A 13,982-nucleotide genomic window follows, 5' to 3' on the forward strand; every position below is an offset into this window, starting at 1 on the left:
AAATACAGTAAAAGCACATAAATAGTGTATTGCTGGCCATGCTATGTTATCATCACCAAGCTTGTATATTCATGTTATATATTCAGAATTAACTACCACACTGATCAAGGACATCTGTAGCACAAATGACAATTACTCACCATGACAGCTCCTTCTGGGACCAAGACTGAATCTCGCAAATGCCCTTAAAATGTGCTGTCAGTACATGCTTATCATAACTTGTCACAATAAATTAGAAAGGTGTGTGATAAATGTCCAGTCAAAACTTAAAATAGTTATTTATATATGTATTTATTTGTTTATTTATATTTCAGTAACAACGTGCTGCAACATGTATTTTGTAGTACACTGTAGGAGATAGTAGATTTATTAGGGGGACAGCTTGAGCCTGCAACTCTCAAGATGGTCTAGGAGTGCTATGATTACTGAGAAAAATATTTAAATCAGGAGTCTATAAATCAGTCAGAGCAGTTTCTATGTTCCTTGTAAATTACAAATCCATGTTGTAATTAGGATTGTTCATATAAACCTATAAACCTCAGCAGTTTACAATAAAATCCCTTCTTTACTGTTTCATGCAGGACGGCAGAGGGCAATTCCAGCATGGATCCAGTTTCTGGACAGCTCCCAGTGATCATGTCTCCTCATCTTCTTTTAAAATTTAACAATTCTTGATTGATTTTATTGTGAATAATGTTTGTTGTTTTTAACTATTTTAATACATTTCGTTGTTAGTTCAAACATTTCTTCTCGGTGTTATCCATACATGACTTGACTTGATGAAACAACAATACGAATATAATAATAATTCTTGAAAGAGATTAGGTTTGTGTTCTGGTAGTTTCCCTATACAACAATTCATTCAGTTATCAGGTAACAACTGAGGTCAGGTGCAGGTGGGTGAAAACAGAATTTAGCAAATTTTTTTAAACTCAACTCCAAGACACTTAAAATGCAAAAAAAAAAAAAAAAACAACAAACTTTTTTTCTCACTTGCTTTTCAGGGCAGAACAAAAAAACCTTTGAAATATTTTAATGTAGATTTTTTTATAACTTGCAACTAACCTCTAAAGTCATGAGAAAAAGATAATTACAGGGGTTGGACAATGAAACTGAAACACCTGGTTTTAGACCACAATAATTTATTAGTATGGGGTAGGGCCTCCTTTTGCGGCCAATACAGCGTTAATTCGTCTTGGGAATGACATATACAAGTCCTGCACAGTGGTCAGAGGGATTTTAAGCCATTCTTCTTGCAGGATAGTGGCCAGGTCACTACGTGATACTGGTGGAGGAAAACGTTTCCTGACTCGCTCCTCCAAAACACCCCAAAGTGGCTCAATAATATTTAGATCTGGTGACTGTGCAGGCCATGGGAGATGTTCAACTTCACTTTCATGTTCATCAAACCAATCTTTCACCAGTCTTGCTGTGTGTATTGGTGCATTGTCATCCTGATACACGGCACCGCCTTCAGGATACAACGTTTGAACCATTGGATGCACATGGTCCCCAAGAATGGTTCGGTAGTCCTTGGCAGTGACGCGCCCATCTAGCACAAGTATTGGGCTAAGGGAATGCTATGATATGGCAGCCCAAACCATCACTGATCCACCCCCATGCTTCACTCTGGGCATGCAAGAGTCTGGGTGGTACGCTTCTTTGGGGCTTCTCCACACCGTAACTCTCCCGGATGTGGGGAAAACAGTAAAGGTGGACTCATCAGAGAACAATACATGTTTCACATTGTCCACAGCCCAAGATTTGTGCTCCTTGCACCATTGAAACCGACGTTTGGCATTGGCATGAGTGACCAAAGGTTTGGCTATAGCAGCCCAGCCGTGTATATTGACCCTGTGGAGCTCCTGACGGACAGTTCTGGTGGAAACAGAAGAGTTGAGGTGCACATTTAATTCTGCCGTCATTTGGGCCGCCGTGGTTTTATGTTTTTTGGATACAATCCGGGTTAGCACCCGAACATCCCTTTCAGACAGCTTCCTCTTGCATCCACAGTTAATCCTGTTGGATGTGGTTCATCCTTCTTGGTGGTATGCTGACATTACCCTGGATACCGTGGCTCTTGATACATCACAAAGACTTGCTGTCTTGGTCACAGATGCGCCAGCAAGACGTGCACCAACAATTTGTCCTCTTTTGAACTCTGGTATGTCACCCATAATGTTGTGTGCATTTCAATATTTTGAGCAAAACTGTGCTCTTACCCTGCTAATTGAACCTTCACACTCTGCTCTTACTGGTGCAATGTGCAATCAATGAAGACTGGCTACCAGGCTGGTCCAATTTAGCCATGAAACTTCCCACACTAAAATGACACGTGTTTCAGTTTCATTGTCCAACCCCTGTAACTCAGACTTAGAAAATGAGTTCACTTGCCTTTCAGGGCTTTCGTACTTCGTTCAACATTACAGTAAAGTTTACTAAAGTATTACTGAACTGAATAACTACCTCCAGAGGCAGATCAGAGGCATAATAAGGGTGAGAGAACTTCAGCCCCAATTCGGTGCGGCACCTTTCAGCTGACTGGGAGGTGTAAAAAACTTGTTCAGCTCAAGTATTTAAAGTATTATTATTTAAAGTAGCTTTTCTTCAGGCTTTCTTTTTATTCATTTTCAGTCTAGTCCTTGTACTTAATATTGACTGCATGTTGTGAATTGTTAAAAAGTGCTTAGAGATGAAGAAAGTGAACAAGTATTGGACAGATTACCTGTCATGACTTCATAGCACCTGAAAAATGTATATAAAACTGTTATCTTTGGTGGTTTTTGACAAACTCAAGCAGAAAAAAAACTTGGACCCAATTCATGTCTTTTTGCAGGGCTTACTGTAGAGCCATGGCTAAGTTGCCTAATATGTGCAAATGTGCAAATAGTTCATTCTTTGAGTTCATGAGCATTTTTAGCTCTTAATGACTCACAGGTCAAAGTTAAAGGGCTGAACAAACATTACTCTGAAAATGATCAGAAATTGGACTGAAAATGAGGTAAAAGAGGTGAAAAAGGGCCAAAGATCGAAGAGAAGATAGACTTTCAGAACGCCTCTGCCATTATTGATCAGGAACATTTTATTATGTTATAAAACGTTTGACTCATTGGGAACCTAATATAAAGAAATGAAAGATTCATAGTTCTGTAAGTTAAAGCAGTTCAAATGAAAATGCCTGCAGTATAACAGAGCAATATCCATAAATAAAAACCAAATAATGGCAAAACGAGGTGGTAAATCCAAGACTAAGAGTTGGAGGCTACATAAAAAAATATTTACAGATAAAATAAACTAGAGATCTGAATTTTTAATAAGGATGTAACTTTAGGCAATAAATACAATTTAAACCAGACACACAATTGTTTATCTTCTCACGATCTGACATTAAATCAGAATAAAATGTTGCCGTTTTGGGTCAGATATGATTACCAACAGTATTACCAGAACAATGTGCAAGAATGTTTTTTTTTTACTTTCTTTAAATTCATTAGTTTAGATACATTTCATGTTGCTTCAGTATTTGCAAATGATGTTCTTTCCTTATGATGCCATCTATTTGGTGATATGCACAAGTCCCTCCTGCAGCAACACGCCCACACATGATGCTACCACCTCCATACTTCTCATTTAGGATGTTGTTTTCAGGCAGGCCAGTTTCCCACACTTTACGTCACATCTAACAAATGTCATTATGGTGAAACACTTCAACTTTAGTGTCATCAGAGCACGGAACCTGTCCCCAAACAGCGTTTTTGTCCATAAGTGCTTTTGCAGACCTGAATCTGGCTTTTAATGTTGCCTGTGGAGTCATGGCTTGTTCTTTGCGGAGTGACCTTTCAGCCCATGTGGAACAGAACCCATTTCACTGAGAAAACCAGCATCTTCACAATATCTTCTGGTTTAGTTCTGGGGTTGATGCAAACATTTTCACACCAAAATATGTTCATGTCTGAATACCTGTCTCCTCCCTGACTCATATGATGTCTCAATCTTTTTATTCTGTTTATGCATCTACCTGTTTGAGCAGATGAATAACAACTTCATGGTTATGGAAATGGAAACGCAAGAATGACCTCGTGGAGGTCTACAATTCTCTTCATATCTTGGCTGATTTCTTCACATTTTTCATGATGTCAATGTGTTTGAGGCCTTAAATTAAAATACATCCACAGGGTAATTTTACTGAAATGTTGCTGATTATGAACCCATCCAAAACTTACAAAGCCATGACATAATCTGAAACTGTTTAAAGGCAAAATAATCGCAGTAGATGTAAACTACTGCAATTACTTTGCCTGAAATTTCTTTAAAAATATCATAGTATTTATTTTAATCTTAACTAACCCTAAAACATGCTAGATTTAGTTTTATTTAATATACAATGAACAAATAAGGTGTAGTATGTAAACATGTGGTTTAAACTGTATGTACACAGACATTCTCAAAGAAATAGCTGCTTTCAATTAAGGTTTAAAAAGCATTAACTGTTCGTAATCTTTATCGCTTCTTACTTCTTCCATGATCAGGATGCCACAGTGGACCAGACTGTCAACAGCATCCAGGGCAAAACACTGAGTTGACTGACAGGGCTGGAGAGAGCAACAGAGAGAAAATGGCTCAGCTCGGTGGTGAAGCACAAAGGCAAAAAAAACTTCAGCCTATCACCTTTCTAAGAAATACAGATGAAGACAGCTGACAGAAAAAGCATAAGGTTTGGAGTAGAGATGTAGCTGAGATCACAGAGGGAGAACAAGAAGCAGCTGGCGTGATATTTTCTGGTGAGAAATGGAGTAAGAAACAAAGCTACAAGCAAAGGAGACAGGAAAGAGCAGCTGCTGAAATGAAAGGTGGGCTCACAGAAAGGAAAAGTATTAGTGGCTCAGATTTGGAGCCCTTGAAGTCAGCCCGATGAAGCATGCACATTCAGAGAAACACACACTCTCACACACACACACACACACACACACAAACCTCTCTCTGGCTGAGATAGAGGCAGCAGAGCAGGATGAATGGCTGTTCAACTCCATTAAACATCCATTGAATGAGACACACTGGGTGTGCATTTGTGTGATATGAATACAAACTCACTGGCATGATGCCCGGAGGCAGAAGATGGCAAAGCTGCAAGGCTTTCTCCGTCAGCTCTGACTGACTGAGCACCACATCAAACTCCATGTCACCTCTGACCTCCTCTCCCTTCACGCCGTCAGTCCTCAACCTGCTGCTGACGCTGCTGAGGACCACCTCGCACAGCATGGCTGACACTGCACATGCTAAGACCAAAAACATCCGAGTGATTGCTGAGGCACGTAGAGGAAAACAAGTGTTTGGCAGCAGAACACATCAAGATGTTAGAATTTGGCTGAAATATATTTAGATTGATGGGTTTCTACAGTTTATTTAAGCTTCAGTTCCTTTTTTTTTATTTTTTTTATTTGCATGCTGCTAGAAAAATCCTCCCCTCACTGTTTTTGTTTCTGAACAAAGCAGCCTACACACATCAAAAAAATAAATCTCAATACACATCACTTTTAATGCTTTTTTCATTCATGGATTTAAAAATCCCTGCAATATCCTACTAATAAATAGCCAGTTTATTGTTATCAGTAGAAGTTACCACCCTTGTGTGAATGCTTATAGAAAACCACACTGACCCGCTGCTCCACTTCCCCCAAAATTGTTCATGCAGGAATAATGAATCTTAGTATTAAACATTATGCTCATGCAGTGCCAAAACAGGGTGACAGCAGGTATTTCTTCACGTCAGCATGAAAATAAAAAGTAGCTGACAGCTTTGGGGTAAATGATGACTTGACATGGGGACTCTGGTGAGGATGCTGGATTCTAGGCTTACTGCCATTCGATGACTATCATGCATTACTGATGCATATTCTGCTGTGCGCCAAACTCTTCAGCCAGAGAGGAGCACACTGATTAAATAAAACATTGCCATGCATTATTTAAATATCAGCAAGTAAAACTTCAACACTGGGGAGTAAACTAGCATGGCTTTACATATCAACACAAGTATGCTCACCAGTGACTAACATTTGACTTTCTATACAACCCACAGTGGCGCCGGTGGATAGCTGTTAAACATACAGGCACTATAGTGAGACTCCCGCTGATTTTATTGCTTAGAAAGAAGAAGGTTTTGTTTTTTTTGGGGGAGAAACAAGCTCTGCTCATTTCATGGTGCAATCTGAATGAGGCGTGGGCCAGTATGAGATTATCACAGCAAGATGCGTTAAACTAAAGGAACGGCTTTACAGAATATTTTTGTGGTTTTAAAATCGTACGTTTTTAAACACTTGATACCAGTTAACTGGCCCATGCCTAACCTGAATGCATCTCCTAATATTTTCAGGGAGTACTCTAATGTCTTTCTTCACACCAAAAGATTTTTATGCCAATTTTTGATCTGATCTTTCCCTTCCGACATAACCCTGATTATAGTGATGCTTTTAAGATAATCTTATGAGATATTCCTGATGTGTGTGGCATGTTAAGAGTCATTTAATCTGCTCAGAATGGCGTCGGGACCGCTCTGACCTCAAATCGGTGATATTCAACATGGTGGATTGTCTTGACCTGATGTCCTACCGTGTGGGATGTTACGTGACCACAAACGAGCTGTTGAATGTGACATATGGCCAATCAGAAAGCAATGTGACAGAAACACAGAAGGGAATTACTGTGAACTCATGTTTGATCATGAGAGGTTTTGCGAGATTTCCCGTCTGAAAGTGGAATGTTTATGAGTGAAATCCGGTCGTGTGCGTGTGACTGGACACCACCAAACCTGTTATTTGCATGATTTTTTATTGTCACGTGTATGATGTACTACAGAATGGTAAACACTGTTATATACAGTTGAATGAAATTTAGGGAAAACTATAATATAGAACACAACAGTATGCATATGTGTATTAAATATTTTATTATGATCAGAATTTCACTCTGCAGGCTCTTTTCATTACAGGAAATTACTGAGATAATCAAACCTGCAAATAAGCAAAATATATAGAGAGCTAGACCACCGAATGCATTTAGTTTTTACACAATTACACTGTTAAAAATTATAAACAGAGAAGCACAGTGCAACCTTTTAGTGTACCATCAAAAAGGGCTGAATAATAAGTAAAGCAGCTTGGATGTTCTTTACTTACAGTGGAGGTGAAGATGGTCCATTCAAGTCACAAATGTTTTGTTCCCTTTTAGTTGATTCACTCAGTACAACACACAAGTATGGAATATCACACGTCTTGGCTGTCCTGGCTGAAGGCACCTCTGATCACGCCTCGAAGGCAAATGACATGATGATGTCAGGTGACACGCCCCACCTGCACTATATACCGATCCGTCATCACCATCATTGCTCAGTTCTTACGCTCTTCTTCTCGCTAAGAACACCTCTTGGAGTCAGGCTAGCTAGCTGCTGCTGGTTACCTCTGTGTTTCTTTTGTCAGGCTTCTTGAAGTTGGTTTAATTGCTTTGGTTGGCGTTAGCCACTGCTACGTGCTGGTGAGCGTGTCTGCCTGCGAATCTCTAATTTCAAACAGTTCTTGGTTCAGGATGAGCACAAAGCTAACACAAGCGAAGCAGAAGTCTTCAATTGCCATACTCGTATTGTACCTTGTTCCTCTCCTTCAGGTAACAGTAGTTATATGCATAACATTACATTTTAACTGTTGTTGTCTGCAGTTATTGTGAATGTTGAAAGTTGATAAGTATTTCCTCATATAACTACAATCTGAATGATTGAGCCTGTAGAGATTTTACTGTGAAATACATTTCCATTTTGTTATTAAACTCTTATTCTACTGACAGAAGCAAAATATAGCCCTTTTAACTGTCATGTTTGTCGGTGTTCTGGTTCCGGATTGGTTTAGTGTTCAATCTTTCTGCTTGTTGATATCCATTTATGGCTAATCTCAACAACAAAAGCTAAGAAGCACAATCGAAACCAAACAAGTTTAAGGTTTATGGCTATAGAAATTATGGGCCATTCTGGACTGTGTTCTTATAGAGTGTCTCATAGATTTTGAAAAAATACTCTTGTAATAGTTTTTGGTGGCTAGTGATAAATTGTCAGTCTGTGCTTTCTTAAATCAGCATGTCCAAAGAAGCACTGTTTAGAATTTCTACCAATTCCTCATTTTCTTCAAGGTGAATTTCAGAATAAATGCACCCACTCATCTTCCTGGAAAACATGTGAAGCTTTTATTATGGGCTCCATGCGCTATGATAGTTTAGGATATTTTTTTTTTTTCCAGTCACCGGAGATAAAGATGGACCTTCAATGATATCTGGAAGAAAATAGCTTGTTATGGAAGAGGACCTGCATGACAGACTACTAAGGAGGAAGCCAGTTGCCTGAGCTGACCAAGTGAGGATACATAAACAGAGGCTGTAGAGCAGAACCGTTAGCCAGGCATGACTCTGATCTACAGGAAACTCTGACACCATTTTTTCCTGGTAATGTTCGTCCCCTGGACAACAGGATGGATTATTTATAGCCGCCTGTACTCATGCACCATGTAAACTCACAAGAAATAGACTGCTGAGTTTTGTTTTTGACTGTTTCCATTGCAACATCTCTAAATCCAATTGCAATAGCGTCATTCAATTCAATTCAAATTCAAAAATACTTTATTAATCCCAATGCGAAATTAAATATGTGCAATACTCTTTAAAGCAGTTGCAGTTTGCCACATCAGTAATGTGCAATACATTTTGCCTCGGTGGAAATATGCAATAGCGATTATGTGCTGTATTTATTTCCTACTAGAGCAGAGGTCAATATGGGTTGCGTAGAACATTTGCAGTGTTGTGTGTATTTATAGTTTGCTGAAAATCCTGTATCCTGATGCTGTGGTGTATATGACAGATAAAAAGTGAAGTGGCAATGGAAGTCCTGGGGACTGCCACCACTCATTAGTTAATACAATTGTTGGTTATCATGGAGACTTTAGGTCATTTTGGTTTCCTTTTATCATTTTTAAAAACAACTATTTTTTTCTATTAGGTAATATCCACAGCATCTTCTTAAAAGATTTAGTAGAAATTTTGTAAAAGAAAAAACAATATATCAGACCAATTTACATCTTTCCTTATACCAGATGCTACTTTTTAGAACAGGAAATAAAAATCTCTAAACTACTTTCCTAAACTTTAAAATGCTACTATAGGTCTCAAGTTGATATTTCCACACTGACTAGCCAAAAAGTCAGAACAACTGCCAAGGCCTCCCACAAAAAATAAGAAACATGAATACATGATCTCATGATGGAGTTTTAGCTTAAGCTACACAAGGCACAGCCAACTGAAGTGACTCACCTCCAACGACTTCCAGTATGAACGTGTGTGTCACCTTCTGGGCCAGAAGAGAGAGGTGAAGGATGGAGGCAACGGACGGACGAGGCACAATGACAGTGTCTTTTCTAAAACAGACGCAGTTTTTACTCTAAATATGTACTTTCACTACTTGTTCTCTTTTTGTGGCAAAAAAAAGGAAAGGAAGAAATACCCTGACGGCAGTGCAGCAATGACGAGGTCAGGCGCAAGCAGAGAGAGTGAGTAGTGGATAATTTCTTGAAGAGTTCCCCCAAAGCCAACATCTCTGTTTCTGAACAAGAGTTCCTCCAGGAGCCAGGCCACGTCACGACACAGGACAGATGTACTCACACCCTGAGGAAGAAGGAGATGTTTCATTCCAACATCAGACGTAAGGCATTAACTATCTGGAGATATGAGTCTGAGACTGCTGGGTATGACTCAGAAAATTACTGTCACACTCTACTACACTGGCTTGAAAACCAATTTTGTTTGAGTCTCTTGGAGTTTTGATGTATACTGAGGAGCAGAGGCAGATTTTAATGCGGAGAGCAGCGAATACGGCAAAGCGGGTATGATGTGTATACCTTGCTGTGTTTGTAGAGCAAAAGACTGGACACGACACCGGTGGACATCACAGCCGTGCAGGAAGCCGCCGCTAGATAAACACACATACACTTATTCTGAGATAATGTTTACATTAAAATTCAGTTGGATCTACATAATCCTGGATTTACAGAAGATGAGGTGGAGGATGATGGCAACACTGAGGTCTCTGTCTGAATGACTCTTCTCCTCAAGTTCAGTAGAAGGAAACATAGGCAGAAGCCATGACATCCGTCTCCTCCCAAACACACTGTCAGCACTAAAATGGAAAAGTAAGAGATGAGGATAAAAGTAAACCCAGTTCTTACATCCTAAACTTTAAATTTCACTTCTTCTAATGGTTTTATAGTGTTTGTCCCGATAGCCAATTTCAACCAACTCTGTATGATAGGAATCAAGGTAACAACAATGCAAGCCACTGCAATTTTACCCCATTATCATCATTTACACGGACCTCACCAGAGCTTTTTTCTCTTTGAAATCACTCAAATTGTAAAAATGCAGAGGGGTAGCTTTTAAACAAATTAGCCTCGGAAAATGTTGTTTGTCCCTGAACTTGATATTAAATGACTGATTTATCAAAAACATGTCTGCGAAATACAACAATGGTCATGGATTGGGTTTAAAAGTTGCATGGTGTCATTAAACAAAATGGAGGTCCTGAGTTAAGAAAAACAAAACCAGTTTGACCACTTAAAGCGTTATATTAATAGAAATCGAAATATCTGTACAGTGGATCTCTAAAGAGTACAGACCCCTTAGAAATGTAAAAACATAAAAATAAATAAGCAAACAGTAAACTGGTTACCTAGGTTTGCAGACCCTTTGCAGAAACACCTTCTGATTAATTTCAGTAATCACTGAAAGTCCTGTTTTGAAAGTCTTGTTTTTCAAAGAATAGGTTTGCACAGTGGGGCAGATGGTAGCACTGTTGCCTTGCAGCAAGAAGAAGGTTTTAATTAATTAATTTATTTGAAAAAGCTTGATGTTTAACTCTATCCAGGGGCAAAATGTAAAAATGTTTTTGACATCTTCTCAGGCCTCCAGTCATACAGAATAATGAAGGACTTCTGGCATGTCAGGCATGCTGGGGGCAAGGAGTGTGAGAGTTCCCAATGTGTTTTCAATATGCACAAAACCTCCGTAGGGCAACATACAAGGGTCCTGGGTGGAGCACAGGGTAGCTATGTGAGAGTCTATCTATGACGTATGGGCTAAAAACACTGAAAACCCATGCTTGGGTATGTTTTCAGTACAGTTACAGTGAAGAAAACTAAACAAAAATGTCATCAACTTCTTTATTCAACAGTGAACACAGCATGGAATGCACTACCCTTTTTACTAAATAAACACTGGCTCTTTAAAAACAATTATTTTATAAAGATAGTTGGTTAATGAGAGGGAACTTGGTAATGTGGCTCAATTACTTTCAGAGAACGGCTGCATGGCTCCTAATATAAAGGCGCCTTTCCTCAAGGTTCCTACGCATTTTCCACATAAATGTTGCATACTTTTCCAGACCCAGATTTAAAGAGCTCTCAGTTCTTTGTGTTGATTTTAAAATATGAAGCACAAACGTTCACCTTGAACTACAGTGTCAGGCTTTAAATAGGGAACCTGCAAAAATCAGACTGAAAGGAACAATGGGCACAAGATAGGAACCAAGGAAAGAAACTAAGGACCCAACGAACAAAAGAAAGTAAGGGTACAAGCAAAGAAAAAAATAAGTGATGCAAGAAAGGAGCTAAAAAAGAAAGAAAGGAAAGACACAAGAAAGTAAAAATACTACATTTAGATTATAGAACAGTGAATAAGGTCTGAAAATACAAATATCTTCCATAGTCTTTTTTTCCTATACCATACAGGTCCTTCTCAAAATATTAGCATATTGTGATAAAGTTCATTATTTTCCATAATGTAATGATGAAAATTTAACATTCATATATTTTAGATTCATTGCACACTAACTGAAATATTTCAGGTCTTTTATTGTCTTAATACGGATGATTTTGGCATACAGCTCATGAAAACCCAAAATTCCTATCTCACAAAATTAGCATATCATTAAAAGGGTCTCTAAACGAGCTATGAACCTAATCATCTGAATCAACGAGTTAACTCTAAACACCTGCAAAAGATTCCTGAGGCCTTTAAAACTCCCAGCCTGGTTCATCACTCAAAACCCCAATCATGGGTAAGACTGCCGACCTGACTGCTGTCCAGAAGGCCACTATTGACACCCTCAAGCAAGAGGGTAAGACACAGAAAGACATTTCTGAACGAATAGGCTGTTCCCAGAGTGCTGTATCAAGGCACCTCAGTGGGAAGTCTGTGGGAAGGAAAAAGTGTGGCAGAAAACGCTGCACAACGAGAAGAGGTGACCGGACCCTGAGGAAGATTGTGGAGAAGGGCCGATTCCAGACCTTGGGGGACCTGTGGAAGCAGTGGACTGAGTCTGGAGTAGAAACATCCAGAGCCACCGTGCACAGGCGTGTGCAGGAAATGGGCTACAGGTGCTGCATTCCCCAGATCAAGCCACTTTTGAACCAGAAACAGCGGCAGAAGCGCCTGACCTGGGCTACAGAGAAGCAGCTCTGGACTGTTGCTCAGTGGTCCAAAGTACTTTTTTCGGATGAAAGCAAATTCTGCATGTCATTCAGAAATCAAGGTGCCAGAGTCTGGAGGAGGACTGGGGAGAAGGAAATGCCAGAAGTCCAGAAGTCCAGTGTCAAGTACCCACAGTCAGTGATGGTCTGGGGTGCCGTGTCAGCTGCTGGTGTTGGTCCACTGTGTTTTATCAAGGGCAGGGTCAATGCAGCTAGCTATCAGGAAATTTTGGAGGACTTTATGCTTCCATCTGCTGAAAAGCTTTATGGAGATGAAGATTTCATTTTTCAGCATGACCTGGCACCTGCTCACAGTGCCAAAACCACTGGTAAATGGTTTAATGACCATGGTATCACTGTGCTCAATTGGCCTGCCAACTCTCCTGACCTGAACCCCATAGAGAATCTGTGGGATATTGTGAAGAGAACGTTGAGAGACTCAAGACCCAACACTCTGGATGAGCTAAAGGCCGCTATCGAAGCATCCTGGGCCTCCATAAGACCTCAGCAGTGCCACAGGCTGATTGCCTCCATGCCACGCCGCATTGAAGCAGTCATTTCTGCAAAAGGATTCCCGACCAAGTATTGAGTGCATAACTGTACATGATTATTTGAAGGTTGACGTTTTTTGTATTAAAAACACTTTTCTTTTATTGGTCAGATGAAATATGCTAATTTTGTGAGATAGGAATTTTGGGTTTTCATGAGCTGTATGCCAAAATCATCCGTATTAAGACAATAAAAGACCTAAAATATTTCAGTTAGTGTGCAATGAATCTAAAATATATGAATGTTAAATTTTCATCATGACATTATGGAAAATAATTAACTTTATCACAATATGCTAATATTTTGAGAAGGACCTGTAATTATCCAAACCTGGGAAATACTGAAATTAATTTCCATAATGTTCCAGACTGCGTAGGAACACTGCAACATTGTACTTAGTTGGGTTTGACCCTGTCAGAATTCAACAAAGGGCTGTTTGAACGATACCAAAATCTGCTTTTGCACTTTAGCTAGTTTTTTTGTTTGTTTTAACAGTTATGTTAATATTTAGGTGATGGAGGGAGTATTTTAGTTTGACATGGAGCCACCTTACTATCCTATAACTGAGGAATGATACCAAAATAAAGCATTAATTCGACCCACCTTTCATTCTCCGTCTGTGTAATACTGGGAAACCTGCCCTCTTTGCTCCTTGCCCAAGTGCCCTTTGGGTCAAAATAAACCTTTTTTAAAAAATTAATTAACGATTTAAGTAATTAAATCATTCACTCATTCATTCACTCCCATAAGTCCTCCACTGACACCTAATGAAAACATGTATTAATAATTCTATTTAATCTTATTTTGCAAGAGAGATGACATGACAATGCCTCCCAGTCATTCCGTTACCGTTAACCATTTTCCCCTGTGACGTGCACAATT

The 13,982-nt window shown here is 39.3% G+C and overlaps 1 protein-coding gene across 11 annotated transcripts in view; it reads right to left on the bottom strand.

Moving 5' to 3' along the window:
- Positions 1–13,982, bottom strand: part of gpat2 (glycerol-3-phosphate acyltransferase 2, mitochondrial) — a 228,808-nt gene that overhangs the window by 24,055 nt on the left and 190,771 nt on the right. For all 11 annotated transcript variants that reach the window (XM_047380861.1, XM_047380854.1, XM_047380863.1 and 8 more), the window contains 6 exons: positions 10,077–10,204; positions 9,927–9,997; positions 9,533–9,693; positions 9,343–9,446; positions 5,092–5,276; positions 4,515–4,592 (listed from right to left, as the gene is read on the bottom strand). In XM_047380861.1, the coding sequence (XP_047236817.1) occupies positions 4,515–4,592; positions 5,092–5,276; positions 9,343–9,446; positions 9,533–9,693; positions 9,927–9,997; positions 10,077–10,204 (727 nt within the window). The remainder of the gene's footprint in view (positions 1–4,514; positions 4,593–5,091; positions 5,277–9,342; positions 9,447–9,532; positions 9,694–9,926; positions 9,998–10,076; positions 10,205–13,982) is intronic.

The sequence above is a fragment of the Girardinichthys multiradiatus genome, chromosome 12, assembly GCF_021462225.1.
Source record: "Girardinichthys multiradiatus isolate DD_20200921_A chromosome 12, DD_fGirMul_XY1, whole genome shotgun sequence".
Taxonomy (NCBI): Eukaryota; Metazoa; Chordata; class Actinopteri; order Cyprinodontiformes; family Goodeidae; genus Girardinichthys; species Girardinichthys multiradiatus.